At 46.9% G+C, this 27,816-nt stretch overlaps 1 protein-coding gene across 1 annotated transcript in view; it reads right to left on the bottom strand.

The window, feature by feature from the left end:
* The window catches only part of LOC135546656 (metabotropic glutamate receptor 5-like), a 130,267-nt gene that overhangs the window by 99,676 nt on the left and 2,775 nt on the right, over positions 1-27,816 (bottom strand). Inside the window, exons 2-4 of the mRNA XM_064975254.1 lie at positions 26,357-26,870; positions 25,304-25,747; positions 24,826-24,940 (exon numbers count right to left, since the gene is read on the bottom strand). Coding sequence (XP_064831326.1) covers positions 24,826-24,940; positions 25,304-25,747; positions 26,357-26,509 — 712 coding nt within the window. The 5' untranslated portion in view covers positions 26,510-26,870. The remainder of the gene's footprint in view (positions 1-24,825; positions 24,941-25,303; positions 25,748-26,356; positions 26,871-27,816) is intronic.

Here is a 27,816-nt window from a genome sequence, read left to right on the forward strand (position 1 = left end):
CCAAATGATTACACAGGGAATTTACAATGTAATAGTATCAGGTCTGTACTGCTGTAGTTAGCAGGAGTAGAGCCCATGTAGCCATGTGTAAAATCCTGTGTGTGTGTTGGTCAGAGGAGGCTGGTGGGAGTAGCTATTGGAGGATGGGCTCATTGTAATGGCTGGAATGGAATCAATAGAATGGTACCAAACACATTAAACAGCTCAGTACATCACTCAGTACATCACTCAGTACATCACTCAGTACATCACTCAGTACATCACTCAGTACATCAGGCGACGTGAAAGGAAGGCCCAGGAAAATTGTTAAAGACTCCAGCCACCCAAGCCATAGACTGTTCTCTCTGCTTCCGTACTGATGCATCAAGTCTGACACCAACAGGCTCCCGAATAGCTTCTATCCCAAAGCCATGACTGTTAAATAACAAAATGGCTACACGGACTATCTGAGTTGACTCGTGTATTTTATATTTATTTTTACATTATGCACAGTCACAGGACTTAACACACATACACACTTTCTTAGTTTATTTTTTATTTCACCTTCATTTAACCAGGTAGGCAAGTTGAGAACAAGTTCTGATTTACAACTGTGACCTGGTCAAGATAAAGCAAAGCAGTGTGACAACAACAACAGAGTTACACATGGAATAAACAATAAACAAGCCAATAACACAATAAACAAGTCAATGACACAGTAGAAAAAATAAAGTCTATATACAGTGTGTGCAAATGGCATGAGGAGGTAGACAATAAATAGGCCATAGGAGAGAATAGTTACAATTTATCAGATTAACACTGGAGTGATAAATGAGCTGATGATGATGTGCAAGTAGTGATACTGGTGTGCAAAAGAGCAGAAAAGTAAATAAAAACAATATGGGGATGAGGTAGGTAGATTGGATGGGCTATTTACAGATGGGCTATGTACAACCGCAGCGATCGGTTAGCTGCTCAGATAGCTGATGTTTAAAGTTAGTGAGGGAAATATAAGTCTCCAGCTTCAGCGATTTTTGCAATTCGTTCCAGTCATTGGCAGCAGAGAACTAGAAGGAAAGACGGCCAAAGTAGGTGTTTGTCAGGCGGTGGGTGTAGCTTGTGCATGAAGTCAGGCGCAGGAGAGCAGAGATAAGTGAACAACGCACTTTTAACAAAGGCAATAGCACAAAGTAACGGTGGTCAGTTCCTGGATGGGAGACCAGATGCTGCTGGTGGTGTTGGAGGGCCAGTAGGTGGCACTCTTTCCTCTGGTCAAAAAATATCCCAATGTCCTAGGGCAGTGATTGGGAACACTGCCCTGTGTAGGGTGCTGTCTTTCAGATGGGACGTTAAACGGGTGTCCTGACTCTCTGAGATCATTAAAGTTCACATGGCACTTATCGTAAGAGTAGGGGTATTAACCCTGGTGTCCTGGCCAAAACCCAATCTGGCCCTCAAACCATCACGGTCACCTAATCATCCCCAGTTTACAATTGGCTCATTCATCCCCCTCCTCTCCCCTGTAACTATTCCCCAGGTTGTTGCTGTAAATGAGAACGTGTTCTCAGTCAACTTACCTGGTAAAATAACAGATACATTAAAAAATAAAAAATAAATAAAAAACAAACCCAATGTGCGAACAAAATAGCGACTAAACACGGGTAAAACAGCACCCGGGAATAAACGGAAACATACCGACAATAAACAATCACGCACAAAGACATGGGGGAAACAGAGGGCTAAATACACACCACATAATGAGGGAAATGAAACCAGGTGTGTGGGAAAACAAGACAACACAAATGGAAAATAAAAATGGATCAGCGATGGCTAGAAGACCGGCGACATCAACCGCCGAACACCGCCCGAACAAGGAGAGGCATCGACATTGGGTGAAGTCATGACAGTGTTGGCTTTGGGGATGACCAGTGAGATATACCTGCTGGGGCACATGCTCCAGCAGGTATTGGGTGTTGTTACTGTGACCAGTGAGCTGAGATAAGGCGGAGCTTTACCTAGCATAGACTTATAGATGACCTGGAGCCAGTGGGTCTGGCAACCAATATGAAGCGAGGGCCAGCCGACTAGAGCATACAGGTCGCAGTGGTGGGTGGTATATGGGGCTTTGGTGACAAAATGGATGGCCCTGTGATAGAATATATCCAGTTTTCTGAGTAGAGTGTTGAAGGCTATTTTGTAAATGACATCGCCGAAGTCGAGGATCGGTAGGATAGTCAGTTTTACAAGGGTATGTTTGGCAGCATGAGTGAAGGAGACTTTTTGTTGTGAAATAGGAAGCCAGTTCTTGATTTAACTTTGGATTGGAGATGTTTGATATGGGTCTGGAAGGAGAGTTTACAGTCTAACCAGACACCTAGGTATTTGTAGTTGCCCACATATTCTAAGTCAGAACCACCCAGAGTATGATGCAAGTCGGACGGGCAGGTGCAGTCGGTTGAAGAGCATGCATTTAGTTTTACTATAGCCTTGGCCACTATATATATCTACCTCTATCACATTGTTAATATGGTACTGGAACTGACCCTGTATATATACAGTATAGCTTCTTACTTTCTCCTATTTTTTTATTTCTTATTGTGTGTTTTAGTATTAGGTTGATATTGATAAGTGCATTGTTGAGCTGGCCAGAAAGGCATTTCACTGCCCTTGTGCATGTGACATTAAAACTCGAAAACACATGAAAACAACATGAAAACACATGAAAACAACATGAAAACACATGACAACAACATGAAAACACATGAAAACAACATGAAAACACATGAAAACAACATGAAAACACATGAAAACAACATGTTTGACTCCGTTCCACTGATTCCATTCCATTTATTACAATAAGCCTGTCCTCTTATAGCTCCTCCCACCAGCATCCTCTGGTGTGCGTATGTGATTGAGTGTGCGTGTGCATGTGTGTGTGCGTGTGTGTGTGGTCTTGGGTAGCAGGGCAAAGTGTAAAGTCCTGTAATTAGTGTCTCAGTGAGAGGGGCAGGAGACAGATGGCACAGACAGACCAACCCCTTACACACACACACACACACACACACACTCACACACGCTCACCCCATACCACACATACACACACACACTCAAACACACGTATGCCCATGTCCAAGCCAACAGACACTTACACACAAATACAGACACTTAATAAGCGCAAATTCCCAGACATGCATTGTGTCCGGGGCCAGGCTATGTGATGTGTCTGACGCTGTCAATCCCTGTGACGGAGAACAGATGTTGCCACGGCGATCAGAGGAGAGAAGATTCTTTAGACCCTGACATGACACCACTTACAGGATACACACATAAACACACTCAAATCCCCACATGACAAAATGCTACAGTTTACTATAGAATACCTTAGTACTTACTATAAAAATCTATATAATGCTATAGTAATACAGTTGAAGTCGGAAGTTTACATACACTTAGGTTGGAGTCATTACAACTTGTTTTTCAACCACTCCACAAATTTGTTGTTAACAAACTATAGTTTTGGCAAGTCGGTTAGGACATCTACTTTGTGTAAGACACAAGTCATTTTTCCAACAATTGTTTACAGACAGATTATTTCACTTATAATTCACTGTATCACAACTCCAGTGGGTCAGAAGTTTACATACACTAAGTTGACTGTGCCTTTAAACAGCTTTGAAAATTCTAGAAAATTATGTCATGGCTTTAGAAGCTTCTGATAGGCTAATTGACATTATTTGCGTCAATTGGAGGTGTACCTGTGGATGTATTTCAAGGCCTACCTTCAAACTTGTATGCCTCCACAAGTCTGGTTCATCCTTGGGAGCAATTTCCAAATGCCTGAAGGTACCACGTTCATCTGTACACACAATAGTATGCAAGTATAAACACCATGGGACCACGCAGCCGTCATAACGCTCAGGAAGGAGACGCGTTCTGTCTCCTAGAGATGAACGTACTGTGGTGCGAAAAGTGCAAATCAAACCCAGAACAACAGAGCACAACAGAGCAAAGGATGCTGGAGGAAACAGGTACAAAAGTATCTATATCCAGAGTAAAACCAGTCCTATATCGACATAACCTGAAAGGCCTCTCAGCAAGGAAGAAGCCACTGCTCCAAAACCGCCATAAAAAAAAGCCAGACTACGGTTTGCAACTCCACATGGGGACAAAGATCGTCATTTTGGAGAAATGTCCTCTGGTCTGATGAAACACAAATAGAACTGTTTGGCCATAATGAACATCGTTATGTTTGGAGGAAAAGGGGGATGTTTGCCAGACAAATAACACCATCCCAACCGTGAAGCACGGGGGTGGCAGCATCATGTTGTGGGGGTGCTTTGCTGCAGGAGGGACTGGTGCACTTCACAAAATAGATGGCATCATGAGGAGAAAAATTATGTGGATATATTGAAGCAACATCTCAAGACATCAGTCAGGAAGTTAAAGCTTGGTCGCAAATGGGTCTTCCAAATGGACAACGAACCCAAGCATACCTCCAAAGTTGTGGCAAAATGGCTTAAGGACAACAAAGTCAAGGTATAGGAGTGGCCATCACAAAGCCCTGACCTCAATCCCATAGATAATTTGTGGGCGGAACTGAAAAAGTGTGTGCAAGCGAGGAGGCCTACAAACCTCACTTAGTTACACCAGGTCTGTCAGGAGGAATGGGCCAACATTCCTCCAACTTATTGTGGGAAGCTTGTGGAAGGCTACCCGAAACGTTTGACACACGTTAAACCATTTAAAGGCAATGCTACCAAATACTAATTGAGTGTATGTAAACTTCTGACCCACTGTGAATGTAATTAAATAAATAAAAGCTGAAATAAATCATTCTCTCTACTATTATTCTGACATTTCACATTCTTATAATGAAGTGCTGATCCTAACTGACCTAAAACAGGGAATTTTTACTAGGATTAAATGTCAGGAATTGTGAAAAACTGAGTTTAAATGTATTTGGCTAAGGTGTAAACTTCCGACTTCAACTGTATGTAGTATACTGTAGGATACTATACTACACACTGTAGTATCCCTCAATCATGTGTAGTACTTACTATATCCTATATTATGTTGTAGTATACTGTAGAATACTATACTACACACTGTAGTATCCCTCGATTGTATTGTACTTACTATATTATGTTGTAGTATACAAAAGCAGAAGCTTTGTTCAGACTCCAGTTCTACCTACTTACAGTAGTAATTTAATAGTAATTTAACAGTTTAACAGTTTAACAATTTAACAGTCATTTAACAGTCATTTAATGAGTGCATATATTTTCAAAACTATGTATCAATATTAAGTATGAAAATGGATGCACTCACTACTGTAAGTCGCTCTGGATAAGAGCGTCTGCTAAATGACATGTGTTAAATGTTAAAATGTCCAGTGAATACTACAGTATACTACAGTGGTGTCCACAAAAACACTACAGTAAACAGTCCTACTACAGTAAAGTCCACAAAAACACTACAGTGAATACTATAGTATATAAATATAGTAATACTACACTATTTAGAGTATACTATAGTATTTTTTTATGTGGGTAAACACACACACACACACACTCCAGCCCGAATGGCACGTAACCAGTCAAACTGGAAATCATTTGTGAAACACACACATCTATGCACAGTGAGAGAGCTAAGGAGAGCCTAAACCTGGCGGGAGTGAGGAAAATAGAGAGCAGAGAAACATATATCTCTATACACAATATAATAGCTTTAGAGACACAGAAGTGAGCAGAGCGGAACAGCAGCCAACAACACATAATGTGCTCTCCATTCGGTCTCAGCTGTGTCACAGCCGGTCACATCACAATGGCAATTATCTGCTCAGGACAAACCAATTCTCACCAGGACTCTGGCTCACACTAGAAACACCTGACCACCCCTCATCTCTTCTCAGCTCATTCTCCTCCACTCATCTCCTCATCTTCTCGTTCAGTGTTATTTCCTCTCTGGTTTCTCCGTCATCCGTAGTATTCACTTGAAGTCATGGGTGATGTAAGAATATTTTGAAGATAAATACACAACGTAGAGGACGAGAGGTCAATAGATTACTAATGATCAAAGGAAATTGTGTTTTGTTCTGTAATAGAGAAGTATTGATCAATAGGTCAGACACATGGGAGGAATTTCAGTCCGGGACTCATAGCTACATGGCAAGTTCTCATTGGTCCAAATTGTTTATACATTGAACCTGAAACAGGATACTTGTTATTTTGCCATTGGCCCAGTGTTATTGCAAGGAATTGTAATTGATCAACCACAGGCTAGGGCGGGGTTATAAAACTACACCCTGTCCCTTTGTTCTGTGGAGAGAACCACTGGAGAGAATCACTGAGGACAGGGGAGAATGAACATCTACCATCTACCTCCCCACATGATTTGTTCTCTTTGAATAAAGCTATTTTCCTCCCCCTGATTTTCTTTGAGGTCTGTGTTATTGAAGAATAACATCAACTGCTAACAGTGAGGTATAACATAGATGCCAAATAGGAAATAGCGCCCACCAGTTCAGCTATTTAACACAGGAAAGGGCCCCAGGAGACCACTTTAGACTGTCGAGATACATGGCCTGTATGGTCCAGTGGTTACTACCACAGCCACTATGGGTTCCAATCTGACCCGTGTCCTTCTGACAATTTCTCCTGCCTTTCCTTTCTCCTCTTCGCTGTCCCATCTCAATAAAAACAAGCCCTAAAACAAATAGACAGTACCAGTGAAAAGTTTGGACACACCAACTCATTCAAGGCTTTTTCTTTATTTTTACTATTTTATACATTGTAGAATAATAGTGAAGACATCAAAACTATGAAATAACACATATGGAATCATGTAGTAACCAAAAGAAAGTGTTAAACATATCCAAATATATTTTATATTTGAGATTCTTCAAAGTAGACACCCTTTGCCTTGATGAAAGCTTTGCACAATCTTGGCATTCTCTCAACCAGCTCCATGACGTAGTCACCTGGAATGCATTTCAATTAACAGGTGAGCCTTATTAGAAGTTAATTTGTGGAATTTCCTTCCTTTTTAATGTGTTTGAGCCAATCAGTTTTGTTGTGACAAGGTATCGTTAGTATACAGAAAATAGCCCTATTTGGTAAAAGACCAAGTCCATATTATGGCAAGAACAGCTCAAATAAGCAAAGAGAAGTTAAATTAAGGTCAGTCAATACAGAAAATTTCAAGAACTGAAAGTTTCTTCAAGTGCAGTCGCAAAAACCATCAAGCGCTATGATGAAACTGTCTCTTGTGAGGACCGCCACAGGAAAGGAAGACCCAGAGTTCCCTCTGCTGCAGAGGAGAAGTTCATTATAGTTACCAGCCTCAGAAATTGTAGCCCAAATAATTTCTTCACAGATGTTAAGATACACCCCGACTTTATATCACTGTCATGAAGAATTAAGTCCATACTGTGTCACTTTACTTTAACTAAGAAAATACACTTTATGACACTGCTATGAAGCATTATGACCATCATACTCATATAAGCCATATAGGCCCTTATATCAGTCATAAGTCAAAAAGAGGGTGTCTTGTCCTGCTCCTGAAATATGCTCCTGCATTCATCCCAGTCACCAGCAACAGAGCATTGGAGTAGGTGCATGTCTGACGTCACTGTGTGTGCACAATGACAATGGTCATTTAATATAGTCTATTAAAAATGTTACATACTGTTGACAAGTAGGCTATGGTGTTTCATGGAATTTAGTTTTGACACTTTATGTAGGTGTTATAACCAGCCATAACGAACTACCCTGGTTTAGTGGGCTTTGACACTCTTATGTAGGTGTTATAACCAGCCATAACGTAACTACCCTGGTAGGTTTAGTGGGCTTTGACACTCTTATGTAGGTGTTATAACCAGCCATATAGTAACTTGGTAGGTTTAGTGGGCTTTGACACTCTTATGTAGGTGTTATAACCAGCCATATAGTAACTACCCTGGTAGGTTTAGTGGGCTTTGACACTCTTATGTAGGTGTTATAACCAGCCATAAAGTAACTACCCTGGTAGGTTTAGTGGGCTTTGACACTCTTATGTATGTGTTATAACCAGCCATATAGTAACTACCCTGGTAGGTTTAGTGGGCTTTGACACTCTTATGTAGGTGTTATAACCAGCCATATAGTAACTACCCTGGTAGGTTTAGTGGGCTTTGACACTCTTACGTAGGTATATGTAGTAACTACCCTGGTAGGTTTAGTGGGCTTTGACACTCTTATGTAGGTGTTATAACCAGCCATATAGTAACTACCCTGGTAGGTTTAGTGGGCTTTGACAGTCTTACGTAGGTATATGTAGTAACTACCCTGGTAGGTTTAGTGGGCTTTGACACTCTTATGTAGGTGTTATAACCAGCCATATAGTAACTACCCTGGTAGGTTTAGTGGGCTTTGACACTCTTATGTAGGTGTTATAACCAGCCATATAGTAACTACCCTGGTAGGTTTAGTGGGCTTTGACAGTCTTACGTAGGTATATGTAGTAACTACCCTGGTAGGTTTAGTGGGCTTTGACACTCTTATGTAGGTGTTATAACCAGCCATATAGTAACTACCCTGGTAGGTTTAGTGGGCTTTGACACTCTTATGTAGGTGTTATAACCAGCCATATAGTAACTACCCTGGTAGGTTTAGTGGGCTTTGCAGTCTTACGTAGGTATATGTAGTAACTACCCTGGTAGGTTTAGTGGGCTTTGACACTCTTATGGTAGGTTTACCCTGGTGGGCTTTGACACTCTTATGTAGGTGTTATAACCATATAATAACTACCCTGGTAGGTTTAGTGGGCTTTGACACTATAGGTGTTATAACCAGCCATATAGTAACTACCCTGGTAGGTTTAGTGGGCTTTGACACTCTTATGTAGGTGTTATAACCAGCCATATAGTAACTACCCTGGTAGGTTTAGTGGGCTTTGAAACTCTTATGTAGGTGTTATAACCAGCCATATAGCCAGCCATACAATAACACAATATATGTCACAACAGGTGTAAATATATGTTTCATGACAGTGTTATGTCCATATTATTAACAGGTTATGACAAGTTATGTCAGCTGTTATGACTTATTATTTCATGGTTATGACCGTGTCATAACATATTATGACACTGGGCGTCAAGTAAAGTGTTACCGAACATTCTATCTATGTTAGCAAAAACCTTCTGAGAACCTATTGGCATTCGAGTTAAGAGTTAGGAGAACATTCCCTTAATGTCAAACAGAACATACCCAGAATGTGGTTACCATGTTCTCAGAATATACAATATTAAATGTTCAAGACATGTTTCCTAGGCCTTTGCAAGAGCATTCATGTGTCCAGTTTTCAGTGTGTTGGGAGAATATTCCATCAACGTCCCACCAAACATACACAGAACAAGGTTGCAATGTTCTCAGAATATACAGTAACATATTGATGTTAGGCACGTTTCATGGGAAATTTGCAAGAACATTCATGTGTCCAGTTTTCTGAGGGTCAGGAGAATATTCCATAAAAAAAATGTTTTGGTTTCATTACGCATCACGCCTTGTTACTGTTGTCGAGTCAACCAAGGCCCTGAACCACTGAACCATTCAGAACTCTTTGTCTGTTGTCGAGTCAACCAAGGCCCTGAACCACTGAACCATTCAGAACTCTTTGTCTGTTGTCAAGTCAACCAAGTCCCTGAACCACTGAACCATTCAGAACTCTTTGTCTGTTGTCAAGTCAACCAAGGCCCTGAACCACTGAACCATTCAGAACTCTTTGTCTGTTGTCAAGTCAACCAAGTCCCTGAACCACTGAACCATTCAGAACTCTTTGTCTGTTGTCAAGTCAACCAAGTCCCTGAACCACTGAACCATTCAGAACTCTTTGTCTGTTGTCAAGTCAACCAAGGCCCTGAACCACTGAACCATTCAGAACTCTTTGTCTGTTGTCAAGGATACTCAAACACAAAGTGCTTTAATATACAGTGTTTTTCAATTTAAATATTTGACAAATGATTACATTTTGCATGTTGATTTATACAGTAATTATTATTCAACAGTCCTCACCTGGGATCTGATCTCACAACCTCTCGGGACACCGATCTTCCTTCAACACCACCATGTCCATGGCATTAGTCATTCTGACTGTCATTGATTTGATTGATTTATTTCAGCAATTTAAGGGTTTTCAGTATAGTTGTCTTATGTTGGTAGGCCTTGTTAACCTGTTAAAATGACTCGACAGGTGTAAGCAATTGGGTGTGTTTGTGAGTATCCTTCACCTTGCCAACTGGCAAACAGCTATGAATGGATCAGCGGTTTATCAATAGGACCTTGATTGGCTTTTGCAGAAGTAACAAGACGTGATGTGTCATGAAACTTTTTTAAATATATATATATATTTAAATTGCACCATGAGGCTACATCCTGACAACTGATAAACAGAAATGTTCTGGCAACGTTCCCATGAAACGTGTCTAGAACATGAATATCTTATATTCCGATAACATGGAAATCATGTTCTGTGTATGTTTAGTGTGACATTGGTGAAATATTCTCCCAACCCACAAAAAAACTGGACACATGAATTTTCCTGCAATGTTACCATGAAACGTGTCAAGAACAATATCTTGTGTTCTGAGGACATGGCAAACGTGTTCTGAGAACATGGCAAACGTGTTCTGAGAACATGGCAAACGTGTTCTGAGAACATGACAAACGTGTTCTGAGAACATGACAAACGTATTCTGAGAACATGACAAAGGTGTTCTGACAAACGTGTTCTGAAACATGACAAAGAACATGACAAACGTGTTCTGAGAACATGACAAACGTGTTCTGAGAACATGACAAACTGAGAACATGACAAACGTGTTCTGAGAACATGACAAACGTGATTCTGAGAACATGACAAACGTTCTGAGAACATGGCAAACGTATTCTGAGAACATGACAAACGTGTTCTGAGAACATGACAAACGTGTTCTGAGAACATGACAAACGTGTTCTGAGAACATGACAAACGTGTTCTGAGAACATGACAAACGTGTTCTGAGAACATGACAAACGTGTTCTGAGAACATGACAAAAACGTGTTCTGAGAACATGACAAACGTGTTCTGAGAACATGACAAACGTGTTCTGAGAACATGACAAACGTATTCTGAGAACATGACAAACGTGTTCTGAGAACATGACAAACGTGTTCTGAGAACATGACAAAGGTGTTCTGAGAACATGACAAACGTGTTCTGAGAACATGACAAACGTGTTCTGAGAACATGACAAACGTGTTCTGAGAACATGACAAACGTATTCTGAGAACATGACAAACGTGTTCTGAGAACATGACAAACGTGTTCTGAGAACATGACAAACGTGTTCTGAGAACATGACAAACGTGTTCTGAGAACATGACAAACGTGTTCTGAGAACATGACAAAGGTGTTCTGAGAACATGACAAACGTGTTCTGAGAACATGACAAACGTTTTGTGTGCATGTTTGGTGGAAAGTTGATGTAATATTCCCCTAAGTGGGAGCCAGAGACAGACAGTGTGTTAAGCCTCAGTAATAACAACCATTATCTGCCACTGTAATGGACATCAATTCATTCTAAGTGAAATGGTCTCTCAACATCTCTCTCTCTCCATCTCTCCCTCCATCTCTCTCTCTCTCTCTCTCTCCCTCTCTCTCCATCTCTCTTCCTCTCTCCCTCCCTCTCTCCATCTCTCTTCCTCTCTCCCTCCCTCCATCTCTCTCTCTCCCTCTCTCAACATCTCTCTCTCTCCATCTCTCTTCCTCTCTCCCTCCATCTCTCTCTCTCTCTCTCTCCCTCTCTCTCCATCTCTCTTCCTCTCTCTCCCTCCATCTCTCTCTCTCCCTCACTCAAAATCTCTCTCTCTCCATCTCTCTTCCTCTCTCCCTCCATCTCTCTCTCTCCCTCTCTCTACATCTCTCTCTCTATATATTGTTCATTACCTCTATCTCCCTCCTCTTTCACTTTAATCCTGTGCTGCTTAAGATTTGTAATAACATGTCAAACATAGAAATGCCTGGCATAGAATGGCAGAAGGACATAGAAATGCCTAGGGTAGAATGGCAGAGTGACAGCCTATCATGTTTCAGAGAGATAGTTCACGATAACAACTCAGTTTACACCTCAAGTAGTGAGAGGTGGCAATACAGGCCAATACTCTCCAACACACAGTCAATACAGACAAGTTACAGTGTGGCGAGGATATGTCTCTCCTACAACCTTAATATATTACACACACTAACACACACACCCATACACACCCATATACACACATATGTTGTATTTCCTAAATACATTTTAACTCCAACCAGATTATTTTGACCCTGTTTACCATGGCAACAACCCTGACATATCCCATGAATCACACACGCACAAAAGCACATCTACACACATAGACACTACCCATCACACGCACAGACACAGACACACACACATACTCTCTCTTTCTCTCTCTCTCTCCCACACACTCCAATCCAACAGTTTTAATCCCCTGAGAGGTATCATCTCTGCCCAAATAAGCACCGTCCATTTAATGTTCCCTCTCATGAGACCAGACAGACAGCTCTGTCACTCAGTACTGGGGGAGAGGGGTAGAGAGAGGGAGGATGGAGAGGGGGGGGCAGTGGGATATGGAGAAGGAGAGGGGTTGAGAGAGGGGGTTGGTTAAAAAGGATGTATTTAGAAGTTAGTGTTTGTCAGAATGCTCCATAATCCATATCTCCCCGACCTATCCCTCCTCCTCAGCCTCCATCTCTCCCTACCTATCACTCCTCCTCATCCTCCATATCTCCCCTACCTATCCCTCCTCCTCCTCCATCTCTCCCCCGACCTATCCCTCCTCCTCAGCCTCCATCTCTCCCTACCTATCCCTCCTCCTCATCCTCCATCTCTCTCCCTACCTATCCCTTCTCCTCATCCTCCATCTCTCTCCCTACCTATCCCTCCTCCTCAGCCTCCATCTCTCCCTACCTATCACTCCTCCTCATCCTCCATATCTCCCCTACCTATCCCTCCTCCTCCTCCATCCATATCCCTCCTCCTCCCACCTATCCTCCCTCCTCCCCTCATCCTCCATATCTCCCCTACCTATCCCTCCTCCTCCTCATCCTCCCCCCGACCTATCTCCCCTACCTATCCTCCCTCCTCCATCTCCCTCCCTCATCCTATCTCCCCTACCTATCCCTCCTCCTCATCCTCCATCTCCATCTCCCTACCTATCCCTCCTCCTCATCCTCCATCTCCCCCTACCTATCCCCCTCCTCCCTCCATATCTCCCCTACCTATCCCTCCTCCTCCTCCATATCTCCCCTACCTATCCCTCCTCCCCATCCTCCATATCTCCCCTACCTATCCCTCCTCCCCATCCTCCATATCTCCCCTACCTATCCCTCCTCCTCATCCTCCATATCTCCCCTACCTATCCCTCCTCCTCCTCCATATCTCCCCTACCTATCCCTCCTCCTCCTCCATCTCTCCCCCTACCTATCCCTCCTCACTATCCTCCATATCTCCCCTACCTATCCCTCCTCATCCTCCATCTCTCTCCCTACCTATCCCTCCTCCCTATCCTCCATCTCTCTCCCTACCTATCCCTCCTCCCTATCCTCCATCTCTCTCCCTACCTATCCCTCCTCCTCATCCTCCATCTCTCTCCCTACCTATCCCTCCTCCTCCTCATCCTCCATCTCTCTCCCTACCTATCCCTCCTCCTCCTCATCCTCCATATCTCCCTACCTTTCCCTCCTCACTATCCTCCATATCTCCCCTACTTATCCCTCCTCATCCTCCATCTCTCTCCCTACCTATCCCTCCTCCTCCTCATCCTCCATCTCTCTCCCTACCTATCCCTCCTCCCTATCCTCCATATCTCCCCTACCTATCCCTCCTCCCTATCCTCCATCTCTCTCCCTACCTATCCCTCCTCCTCATCCTCCATCTCTCTCCCTACCTATCCCTCCTCCTCCTCATCCTCCATCTCTCTCCCTACCTATCGCTCCTCCTCCTCATTCTCCATCTCTCTCCCTACCTATCCCTCCTCCCTATCCTCCATATCTCCCCTACCTATCCCTCCTCCTCATCCTCCATCTCTCTCCCTACCTATCCCTCCTCCTCCTCATCCTCCATCTCTCTCCCTACCTATCGCTCCTCCTCCCCATCCTCCATCTCTCTCCCTACCTATCCCTCCTCCTCCTCATCCTCCATATCTCCCCTACCTATCCCTCCTCCTCATCCTCCATATCTCCCCTACCTATCCCTCCTCCCTATCCTCCATATCTCCCCTACCTATCCCTCCTCCATCTCTCACCCTACCTATCCCTCCTCCCTATCCTCCATCTCTCTCACTACCTATCCCTCCTCCTCCTCACCCTCCATATCTCCCCTACCCATCCCTCCTCCTCCTCGTCCTCCATATCTCCCCTACCTATCCCTCCTCCTCCTCATCCTCCATATCTCCCCTACCTATCCCTCCTCCTCCTCATCCTCCATATCTCCCCTACCTATCCCTCCTCCTCATCCTCCATATCTCTCCCTACCTATCCCTCCTCCTCCTCATCCTCCATATCTCCCTACCTATCCCTCCTCCTCCACATCCTCCATATCTCTCCCTACCTATCCCTCCTCCTCCTCATCCTCCATATCTCCCCTACCTATCCCTCCTCCCTATCCTCCATATCTCCCCTACCTATCCCTCCTCCTCCTCATCCTCCATATCTCCCCTACCTATCCCTCCTCCTCATCCTCCATATCTCCCCTACATATCCCTCCGCCTCATCCTCCATATCTCCCCTACCTATCCCTCCTCTTCCTCATCCTCCATATCTCCCCTACCTATCCCTCCTCCCTATCCTCCATATCTCCCCTACCTATCCCTCCTCCCTATCCTCCATATCTCCCCTACCTATCCCATCTCCTCCTCATCCTCCATATCTCCCCTACCTATCCCTCCTCTTCCTCATCCTCCATATCTCCCCTACCTATCCCTCCTCCCTATCCTCCATATCTCCCCTACCTATCCCTCCCCCTCATCCTCCATATCTCCCCTACCTATCGCCTCCTCCCTATCCTCCATATCTCCCCTACCTATCCCTCCTCCATATCCTCCTTATCTCCCCCTACCTATCCCTAATCCTCCTCATCCTCCATATCTCCCCTACCTATCCCTCCTCCTCATCCTCCATATCTCCCCTACCTATCCCTCCTCCTCATCCTCCATATCTCCCCTACCTATCCCTCCTCCCCATCCTCCATATCTCCCTACCTATCCCTCCTCCTCATCCTCCATATATCCCCTACCTATCCCTCCTCCTCATCCTCCATATCTCCCCTACCTATCCATCCTCCCCATCCTCCATATCTCCCTACCTATCCCTCCTCCCTATCCTCCATATCTCCCCTACCTATCCCTCCCCCTCATCCTCCATATCTCCCCTACCTATCCCTCCTCCCTATCCTCCATATCTCCCCTACCTATCCCTCCTCCATATCCTCCTTATCTCCCCTACCTATCCCTCCTCCTCCTCATCCTCCATATCTCCCCTACCTATCCCTCCTCCTCATCCTCCATATATCCCCTACCTATCCCTCCTCCTCATCCTCCATATCTCCCCTACCTATCCCTCCTCCTCATCCTCCATCTCTCCCCTACCTATCCCTCCTCCTCATCCTCCATATCTCCCCTACCTATCCCTCCTCCCCATCCTCCATATCTCCCCTACCTATCCCTCCTCCCTATCCTCCATCTCTCTCCCTACCTATCCCTCCTCCTCATCCTCCATCTCTCTCCCTACCTATCCCTCCTCCTCCTCATCCTCCATCTCTCTCCCTACCTATCGCTCCTCCTCCTCATCCTCCATTTCTCTCCCTACCTATCCCTCCTCCTATCCTCCATATCTCCCCTACCTATCCCTCCTCCCTATCCTCCATCCTCCCTATATCCCTCCTCCTCATCCTCCATCCCTCCTACCTATCCCTCCTCCTCCTCATCCTCCATCTCTCTCCCTACCTATCCCTCCTCCTCCCCATCCTCCATCTCTCCCCTACCTATCCCTCCTCCTCCTCATCCTCCATCTCCCCTACCTATCCCTCCTCCTCATCCTCCATATCTCCCCTACCTATCCCTCCTCCCTATCCTCCATATCTCCCCTACCTATCCCTCCTCCTCCCTATCCTCCATATCTCACCCACCTATCCCTCCTCCTCATCCTCCATATCTCCCCTACCTATCCCTCCTCCTCCTCATCCTCCATATCTCCCCTACCTATCCTCCTCCTCATCCTCCATATCTCCCCTATCCCTCCTCCATCTCTCCCCTACCTATCCCTCCTCCCTATCCTCCATCTCTCTCCCTACCTATCCCTCCTCCTCCTCATCCTCCATATCTCCCCTACCTATCCCTCCTCCTCCTCATCCTCCATATCTCCCCTACCTATCCCTCCTCCTCCTCATCCTCCATATCTCCCCTACCTATCCCTCCTCCCTATCCTCCATATCTCCCCTACCTATCCCTCCTCCTCCTCATCCTCCATATCTCCCCTACCTATCCCTCCTCCTCATCCTCCATATCTCTCCCTACCTATCCCTCCTCCTCCTCATCCACCATATCTCCCTACCTATCCCTCCTCCTCCTCCTCCATATCTCTCCCTACCTATCCCTCCTCCTCCTCATCCTCCATATCTCCCCTACCTATCCCTCCTCCCTATCCTCCATATCTCCCCTACCTATCCCTCCTCCCTATCCTCCATATCTCCCCTACCTATCCCTCCTCCATATCCTCCAAATCTCCCCTACCTATCCCACCTCCTCCTCATCCTCCATATCTCTCCCTACCTATCCCTCCTCCCTATCCTCCATATCTCCCCTACCTATCCCTCCCCCTCATCCTCCATATCTCCCCTACCTATCCCTCCTCCCTATCCTCCATATCTCCCCTACCTATCCCTCCCCCTCATCCTCCATCTCTCTCCCTACCTATCCCTCCTCCTCATCCTCCATCTCTCTCCCTACCTATCCCTCCTCCTCATCCTCCATCTCTCTCCCTACCTATCCCTTCTCCTCATCCTCCATCTCTCTCCCTACCTATCCCTCCTCCTCCTCCATATCTCCCTACCTTTCCCTCCTCACTATCCTCCATATCTCCCCTACTTATCCCTCCTCATCCTCCATCTCTCTCCCTACCTATCCCTCCTCCTCCTCATCCTCCATCTCTCTCCCTACCTATCCCTCCTCCCTATCCTCCATATCTCCCCTACCTATCCCTCCTCCCTATCCTCCATCTCTCTCCCTACCTATCCCTCCTCCTCATCCTCCATCTCTCTCCCTACCTATCCCTCCTCCTCCTCATCCTCCATCTCTCCCCTACCTATCGCTCCTCCTCCTCATTCTCCATCTCTCTCCCCTACCTATCCCTCCTCCCTATCCTCCATATCTCCCCTACCTATCCCTCCTCCTCATCCTCCATCTCTCTCCCTACCTATCCCTCCTCCTCCTCATCCTCCATCTCTCTCCCTACCTATCGCTCCTCCTCCCCATCCTCCATCTCTCTCCCTACCTATCCCTCCTCCTCCTCATCCTCCATATCTCCCCTACCTATCCCTCCTCCTCATCCTCCATATCTCCCCTACCTATCCCTCCTCCCTATCCTCCATATCTCCCCTACCTATCCCTCCTCCATCTCTCACCCTACCTATCCCTCCTCCCTATCCTCCATCTCTCTCACTACCTATCCCTCCTCCTCCTCACCCTCCATATCTCCCCTACCCATCCCTCCTCCTCCTCGTCCTCCATATCTCCCCTACCTATCCCTCCTCCTCCTCATCCTCCATATCTCCCCTACCTATCCCTCCTCCTCCTCATCCTCCATATCTCCCCTACCTATCCCTCCTCCTCATCCTCCATATCTCTCCCTACCTATCCCTCCTCCTCCTCATCCTCCATATCTCCCTACCTATCCCTCCTCCTCCACATCCTCCATATCTCTCCCTACCTATCCCTCCTCCTCCTCATCCTCCATATCTCCCCTACCTATCCCTCCTCCCTATCCTCCATATCTCCCCTACCTATCCCTCCTCCTCCTCATCCTCCATATCTCCCCTACCTATCCCTCCTCCTCATCCTCCATATCTCCCCTACATATCCCTCCGCCTCATCCTCCATATCTCCCCTACCTATCCCTCCTCTTCCTCATCCTCCATATCTCCCCTACCTATCCCTCCTCCCTATCCTCCATATCTCCCCTACCTATCCCTCCTCCCTATCCTCCATATCTCCCCTACCTATCCCATCTCCTCCTCATCCTCCATATCTCCCCTACCTATCCCTCCTCTTCCTCATCCTCCATATCTCCCCTACCTATCCCTCCTCCCTATCCTCCATATCTCCCCTACCTATCCCTCCCCCTCATCCTCCATATCTCCCCTACCTATCCCTCCTCCCTATCCTCCATATCTCCCCTACCTATCCCTCCTCCATATCCTCCTTATCTCCCCTACCTATCCCTAATCCTCCTCATCCTCCATATCTCCCCTACCTATCCCTCCTCCTCATCCTCCATATCTCCCCTACCTATCCCTCCTCCTCATCCTCCATATCTCCCCTACCTATCCCTCCTCCCCATCCTCCATATCTCCCTACCTATCCCTCCTCCTCATCCTCCATATCCCCCTACCTATCCCTCCTCCTCATCCTCCATATCTCCCCTACCTATCCATCCTCCCCATCCTCCATATCTCCCTACCTATCCCTCCTCCCTATCCTCCATATCTCCCCTACCTATCCCTCCTCCCCATCCTCCATATCTCCCCTACCTATCCCTCCTCCCTATCCTCCATATCTCCCCTACCTATCCCTCCTCCATATCCTCCTTATCTCCCCTACCTATCCCTCCTCCTCCTCATCCTCCATATCTCCCCTACCTATCCCTCCTCCTCATCCTCCATATATCCCCTACCTATCCCTCCTCCTCATCCTCCATATCTCCCCTACCTATCCCTCCTCCTCATCCTCCATCTCTCCCTACCTATCCCTCCTCCTCATCCTCCATATCTCCCCTACCTATCCCTCCTCCCTCCATCCTCCATATCTCCCCCTACCTATCCCTCCTCCCTATCCTCCATCTCTCTCCCTACCTATCCCTCCTCCTCATCCTCCATCTCTCCCCTACCTATCCCTCCTCCTCCTCATCCTCCATCTCTCTCCCTACCTATCCCTCCTCCCTCATCCTCCATATTCCCCCTACCTATCCCTCCTCCCTATCCTCCATCTCTCCCCTACCTATCCCTCCTCCCTATCCTCCATCTCTCTCCCTACCTATCCCTCCTCCTCCTCATCCTCCATCTCTCTCCCTACCTATCCCTCCTCCTCCCCATCCTCCATCTCTCCCCTACCTATCCCTCCTCCTCCCCATCCTCCATCTCCCCTACCTATCCCTCCTCCTCATCCTCCATATCTCCCCTACCTATCCCTCCCTCCATATCCCCCACCTATCCCTCCTCCCTATCCTCCATATCCCCCTCCTCCTCCTCCTCCCTATCCTCCATATCTCACCCACCTATCCCTCCTCCTCATCCTCCATATCTCCCCTACCTATCCCTCCTCCTCCTCATCCTCCATATCTCCCCTACCTATCCCTCCTCCTCATCCTCCATATCTCCCCTACCTATCCCTCCTCCATCTCTCACCCTACCTATCCCTCCTCCCTATCCTCCATCTCTCTCACTACCTATCCCTCCTCCTCCTCACCCTCCATATCTCCCCTACCCATCCCTCCTCCTCCTCATCCTCCATATCTCCCCTACCTATCCCTCCTCCTCCTCATCCTCCATATCTCCCCTACCTATCCCTCCTCCCTATCCTCCATATCTCCCCTACCTATCCCTCCTCCTCCTCATCCTCCATATCTCCCCTACCTATCTCCCCTATCCTATCCCCCTCCTCCCTCCTCCTCCTCATCCACCATCTCTCCCTACCTATCCCTCCTCCTCCTCATCCTCCATATCTCCCCTACCTATCCCTCCTCCTCCTCATCCTCCATATCTCCCCTACCTATCCCTCCTCCCTATCCTCCATATCTCCCCTACCTATCCCTCCTCCCTATCCTCCATATCTCCCCTACCTATCCCTCCTCCATATCCTCCAAATCTCCCCTACCTATCCCACCTCCTCCTCATCCTCCATATCTCCCCTACCTATCCCTCCTCCCTATCCTCCATATCTCCCCTACCTATCCCTCCTCCTCATCCTCCATATCTCCCCTACCTATCCCTCCTCCCTCATCCTCCATATCTCCCCCTACCTATCCCTCCCCCTCATCCTCCATATCTCCCCTACCTATCCCTCCCCCTCATCCTCCATATCTCCCCTACCTATCCCTCCCCCTCATCCTCCATATCTCCCCTCCTATCCCTCCCCCCTCCTCATCCTCCATATCTCCCCTACCTATCCCTCCTCCCTATCCTCCATATCTCCCCTACCTATCCCTCCTCCTCCCTATCCTCCATATCTCACCCACCTATCCCTCCTCCTCATCCTCCATATCTCCCCTACCTATCCCTCCTCCTCCTCATCCTCCATATCTCCCCTACCTATCCCTCCTCCTCATCCTCCATATCTCCCCTACCTATCCCTCCTCCATCTCTCACCCTACCTATCCCTCCTCCCTATCCTCCATCTCTCTCACTACCTATCCCTCCTCCTCCTCACCCTCCATATCTCCCCTACCCATCCCTCCTCCTCCTCATCCTCCATATCTCCCCTACCTATCCCTCCTCCTCCTCATCCTCCATATCTCCCCTACCTATCCCTCCTCCTCATCCTCCATATCTCTCCCTACCTATCCCTCCTCCTCCTCATCCACCATATCTCCCTACCTATCCCTCCTCCTCCTCATCCTCCATATCTCTCCCTACCTATCCCTCCTCCTCCTCATCCTCCATATCTCCCCTACCTATCCCTCCTCCCTATCCTCCATATCTCCCCTACCTATCCCTCCTCCCTATCCTCCATATCTCCCCTACCTATCCCTCCTCCATATCCTCCAAATCTCCCCTACCTATCCCACCTCTCCTCCCCTCCATATCTCTCCCTACCTATCCCTCCTCCCTATCCTCCATATCTCCCCTACCTATCCCTCCCCCTCATCCTCCATATCTCCCCTACCTATCCCTCCTCCCTATCCTCCATATCTCCCCTACCTATCCCTCCCCTCATCCTCCATATCTCCCCTACCTATCCCTCCCCCTCATCCTCCATCCCCCTCCTATCCCCCCCTCATCCTCCATATCTCCCCTACCTATCCCTCCCCCTCATCCTCCATATCTCCCCTACCTATCCCTCCTCCCTATCCTCCATATCTCCCCTACCTATCCCTCCTCCATATCCTCCTTATCTCCCCTACCTATCCCTCCTCCTCCTCATCCTCCATATCTCCCCTACCTATCCCTCCTCCTCATCCTCCATATCTCCCCTACCTATCCCTCCTCCTCATCCTCCATATCTCCCCTACCTATCCCTCCTCCCCATCCTCCATATCTCCCCTACCTATCCCTCCTCCTCATCCTCCATCTCTCCCTACCTATCCCTCCTCCATATCCTCCATATCTCCCCTACCTATCCCTCCTCCTCATCCTCCATATCTCCCCTACCTATCCCTCCTCCCCATCCTCCATATCTCACCCACCTATCCCTCCTCCTCATCCTCCATATCTCCCCTACCTATCCCTCCTCCTCATCCTCCATATCTCCCCTACCTATCCCTCCTCCTCATCCTCCATATCTCCCCTACCTCTCCCTCCTCCTCCTCATCCTCCATATCTCCCCTACCTATCCCTCCTCCTCATCCTCCATATCTCCCCTACCTATCCCTCCTCCTCATCCTCCATATCTCCCCTACCTATCCCTCCTCCTCATCCTCCATATCTCCCCTACCTATCCCTCCTCCCTATCCTCCATATCTCCCCTGACAGACAGGTGGTGCGTCAATAAATCACACTGGATAAGAGCGTCTGCCAAATGACTTAAATGTAATGTAACGCCAAAAATCTGAGGGGGCACAAAATACGTGAGAATTTTGTTTTTTTTCAACACCTGAAACTGTTTTTTCCTCCAATCTAGAGCTATAATCATTATGCTTATTTCTATATAAAAAGGTCTACTTTTTATCTAAGCATACTTCCTGAGCTGTCTGTATCCTGGTGATATCCTGCAATAATTGGCTGATGAGAATGCTCTGTTATTTTTTATTATTAATGGAAATTCACTACAAAGCTAATCCCCCTTTCTCCTTTATCTCTCTCTCATTATATCACTTTCCACTTCGTCCTTCTCGCTCTCTCCTTCTCTTTCACAACTTCTCTCCCTCTCTCGTTCTCTCTCTCTCTCTAGATGAGACAGCGTAGTTATCCTTAAGAAATGAGACATGACCAGACGAGACAAGACCAGACAAGACCAGACCAGACAGGACCAGATGAGACAAGACACGACGAGACAAGACCAGACCAGACAAGGCCAGACAAGATGAGACCAGACAAGACCAGACCAGACAAGATTAGACAAGACCAAACAAGACCAGACAAGACTAGACCAGACCAGACAAGACCAGACAAGGCTAGACCAGACAAGACTAGACCAGACAAGAACAGACAAGGCTAGACCAGACAAGAACAGACCAGACAAGAACAGACAAGGCTAGACCAGACAAGAACAGACCAGACAAGACGTGACAAGACCAGACAAGATTAGACAAGACCAGACAAGACCAGACTAGACCAGACAAGACCAGACAAGACTAGACCAGACAAGACCAGACAAGGCTAGACCAGACTAGACCAGACTAGACCAGACAAGACCAGACAAGACCAGACAAGACCAGACAAGACCAGACAAGACCAGACAAGACCAGACAAGATTAGACAAGACCAGACAAGACCAGACTAGACCAGACAAGACCAGACAAGATTAGACAAGACCAGACTAGACCAGACAAGACCAGACTAGACCAGACAAGACCAGACAAGAACAGACCAGACAAGACCAGATAAGAACAGACCAGACAAGGCCAGATGTGACAAGACCAGACAAGATTAAACAAAACCAGACAAGACCAGACAAAACTAGACGAGACAAGACCAGACAAGACTAAACCAGACAAGACCAGACAAGACTAGACGAGACAAGACCAGACAAGATTAGACCAGACAAGACCAGACAAGAACAGACCAGACATGACAAGACCAGACAAGATTAAACAAAACCAGACAAGACCAGACAAAACTAGACAAGACAAAACCAGACAAGACTAGACCAGACAAGACCAGACAAGACCAGACCAGACAAGAACCGACAAGAACAGGCAAGACCAGAAGTGACAAGACCAGACCAGACAAGACAAGAATAGACAAGACTAGGCAAGACAAGACAAAACCAGACAAGACCAGACAAGACCAAACAAGACCAGTTCAGACAAGAATAGACAAGACAAGAACAGACCACACAAGAATAGACAAGACTAAACAAGACAAGACCAGACAAGAATAGACAAGACCAGACCAGATGAGACAAGACATGCCGAAACAAGACCAGACAAGGCCAGACAAGATGAGACCAGACAAGACCAGACCAGACAAGACAAGAATAGACCAGACTAGACCAGACCAGACAAGACCAGACAAAACAGCAAAGACCAGACATGACCAAACCAGACCAGACAAGACCAGACCAGATAAGACCAAACCAGACAAGACCAAACCAGACCAAACCAGACCAGATCAGACCAGACAAAACCAGACCAGACCTGATAAAACCAGACCAGACAAAACCAGACCAGACAAAACCAGACCAGACAAGACCAGACAAGACTAGACCAGACAAGACTAGACCCGACCAGTTGAGTAGAGACCAGACCAGACAAGACAAGACCAGACAAGACAAAACCAGACCAGACAAAACCAGACAAGACCAGACCAGACAAGACCAGACTTGGCCAGACAAGACCAGACAAGACTAGACCCGACCAGTTGAGTAGAGACCAGACCAGACAAGACAAGACCAGACAAGACAAAACCAGACCAGACAATACCAGACAAGACCAGACCAGACAAGACTAGACTAGGCCAGACAAGACCAGACAAGACCAGACGAGACAAGACTAGACCAGACCAGACGAGCAGAGACCAGACCAGTAAAGACAAGACCAGACAAGACCAGAGCAGACAAGACCAGACCAGACCAGACAAGACAAGACCTGACCAGACAAGACAAGACAAAACCAGACCAGTCAAGACCAGACCAGACAAGACCAGACCAGCAGAGACCAGATCAGACCAGTAGAGACCAGAGCAGTCTAACACTACTGTTTCATATCCTCCCTTCCTTACAGTGACACTCCGATAGCCTCATATTGTGTGTGTGTGTGTGTGTGTGTGTGTGTGTGTGTGTGTGTTTGTGTGTGTGTGTGTGTGTGTGTGTGTGTGTGTGTGTGTGTGTGTGTGTGTGTGTGTGTGTGCGCGCGCGCGTGCGTGTTAAGGTGTAACTCTGATTAACGGTTCAGCTAAAGACCTACTTCCCTTTGTGGCCAAACGACAGATTAATTACAGCCAGTCATCAGCGCCCAGAGAGAGAGAAAGAGAGGGCCAGAGGAGGACGCAATATAGTGGAGAAAAAAGAGGCATGGATGTGAGTGGGAAGAGGGAAACACACATTCTCAATACCAAAAACACATTCTCTCAAATGTTCTTGTTTGTGTGAATGGCAACATTGCAGCGGGACAAAGAGAAGACAAAAAGACAGACAGAAAGACGGACAGAAAGACAGACAGAGTGCTGTTCTTACCCTCTGTGTGGATGGCAGAGACGTAGCTCCAGTTGTATCTCTTGACAATGTCCACCATGGCTCTGGCCTGCTGAGCATCCGATGGCACCACCCTCATAAAGTACTTATACAAACTCTGTTGGAGATAACAGTACTCATAAAGTACTTATACAAACTCTGTTGGAGATAAACAGTACTCATTAAGTACCTATACAAACTCTGTTGGAGATAAACAGTACTCGTTAAGTACCTATACAAACTCTGTTGGAGAGTAACAGTACTCATTAAGTACCTATACAAACTCTGTTGGAGAGTAACAGTACTCATAAAGTACTTATACAAACTCTGTTGGAGATAACAGTACTCATAAAGTACTTATACAAACTCTGTTGGAGAGAAACACAGTAGACTACTCATAAAGTACTAATAACATAGAATAGAATGGAGTAGAGTAAAGTAAAATAGAATAGAGTAAAATAGAATAGAATTGTGTGCCTACTTTGTCACTGAGGTCCATGCTGGTAGCAGAGTAGGCGATCTGGGGTATGTTGAAGAGCTGTAGGAGGTTCTGGACCTGGATGGCCACAGAGCTGGAGCCTGGTCCTATCAGCCCGACGATGGGCTTCTTCCCCCGCATGGGGGTTGCAGCGGGGTCCGCACACCTCGGCCCTCCCCTCCCGTCGGCTCCTCCCCCGCCGCCCCCCCACACACTGCCTCCCCCCACCTCGGCCTCGTCCGAGGACACCAGGGAGTCTCGTATGAACTCAATGCTCTGCTCCAGGGCCACAGCAGAGTGCCAGCAGGAGTCTCTTATCTCACAGCCCAGGCTGATGTTGGGGAGGATACGGGGGTCAGCGTTGATACGGTCTAGAGTGTGCAGCATGGCCTCAACACGCTGGATACCGTACTGCTCGCGCACCGAGCCGCATTTACGTTCGTGTACCTGGGTGAGGAATACACACACACACATAAACACACTGGATACAGCTTTGCTCACGGCACGCACTGAGACACTCTTACACTTATGCATTTGGGGATGGATACAGTGGAGTCTGAAATGATTGACACCCTTGATAAAAATGAGCAACATTGACCGTATAAAGTGAATCATTCAAATACTGAGCTGTATTGTATGCAAAAAAAAGGGAAATTATATAATATTATACTAATACAATTGCTCAGAGAACGAGATTTAGAAGGAGTTAAGGGACCAAATTATTGACCCGCCTGTTTTCAATACCTTTCAATAATTTAACTTGTGAGGATAAGGCCACTGTTTTCTGAGTTGGAGAACACATTGGGAGGGATCATAGACCATTGCTCCACACAGAATCTGTGCTTAAAGTGTTTACTAAACAGCATTGGCACTTGGATTTGGAGAAAAAAAATGGCATAGAATATAGCTCAGTTTTTTGAATTATTTATTTTATACAGTCATTTCGGCTCATCTTTATCAAGGGTGTCAATCATCTCAGACCCCACTGTGCATCTTCCCCACACCATCAGTCATTCATGTGGACATAAAGGATGCCTTAGTCTCAGAGGGTTGTACCTTGTCCGCTGTCGGCTGGTGATGGACAGAGAACAGGGCTCCTATGATGATGTCACCGGGGATGTGTGCAACGACTCGCCGCTCGTTAGACTGGGCATCGCCAACAGTCCCACGCCACCCCCATACAGGCAGGGCCAGGATGATCCAGATCATCTTATTGGTTAATTTGTTAACAGAGAAAATGTCTTGATGATGTGTCCTGATGATGTCCAGTTTGGTCAAGAACTACTATGCTTCATGAGAGTAAAGTTCCTCTCCATTGTGAAGAGTGGTGGCAAGCCAAAAATAATACAAATGTGGACTTCCTCCTCCTGCTGTGGAAGTCAAGGACTGGCCGTTGCCACGTTACCAATAAGGAGTGCCAGAGAGAAGCCGTGTATGTTGGGAAATACTTTAGACTCCTTCTGGTCGAAACTGGACTCCACTCTGATTGGTTGAGGAATATCCTCCTCTATGGTGAAGCGGTGGTCTCCATGGTAACGGGTAACAGACAGGACAAGGGGCTGGTCATTACCTGTAAACGGAGAGGTGGTGGGGGGTTAGGGTCTGAACGCAGCAGGGGACATCAATCCTTTATAGGGGCTTACTTTGCTGTTTTCACATCAGTCTGTTATCTACCTGTGACACATCAGGGAGCAGGGAAGGCTGTCAGAGGGGAGGGAGAACAATAACATTCAACACCAGACCAAGTCTCAGAGCACAGGAACCATACCCAGTGGGAGCCTATCCAAGCAGTTTATACTCTCACAGGAATCCGACCACAGCTTTGCACCAATGCCTCATCAGAATATATAGAATACATTTGCATGCGTTGAGGTCTTGTGTAGCTTTTCAAAGGATCAGAGACACAATTCACAAAATGATCATGATGAACAACACTCACTCTACCTCATGTCATATCGGCCGTGTAAACTATAACTAAAACGCTTGTGTATTTCAAGCAAATATACTTAACCTCAATGATGCATAACAACATATCGTGACCACAGGTAGAACATATTTCAATAGATTTCAGCAGCTGGAAGCACTAAGTAAATGAGTTTGAAGGGGATGGGTCCAACTTTGTGCAAATAGACTTGATCAAGGTCGTCGGAATGTTGGCAGAGTTGGGGGCTCAACAGTTCGAGCCCGGCCGGTGTCCCCTCGAGCGGTAGGCGAGAAACGAGGGGGTCAAGGGAAGTCATTAATATGACAGCGTCATTACAGCGCCATTAACAGGAGAGCTGTTCGCTCGGGATCCATTCTTCCTAAGAGCCATTCATCCTGCAGCCCGCAAGACCGATTTATCATGATACAGACTCCTCCACCACCACCGTCTTTCTCTCTCTCGCGCTCTGTCTCTTTCCCACCAAGGCTGCGCGCGGTATTACATACCTGTCGCTCTGTATGTGCTCAAGTATAGGGCACATTTCACTTTATTACGGAACCGAATGAATTTATCCTCTTCTCTATCACAGAAA

This window comes from Oncorhynchus masou, chromosome 9, assembly GCF_036934945.1.
Source record: "Oncorhynchus masou masou isolate Uvic2021 chromosome 9, UVic_Omas_1.1, whole genome shotgun sequence".
In the NCBI taxonomy this organism is placed as follows: Eukaryota; Metazoa; Chordata; class Actinopteri; order Salmoniformes; family Salmonidae; genus Oncorhynchus; species Oncorhynchus masou.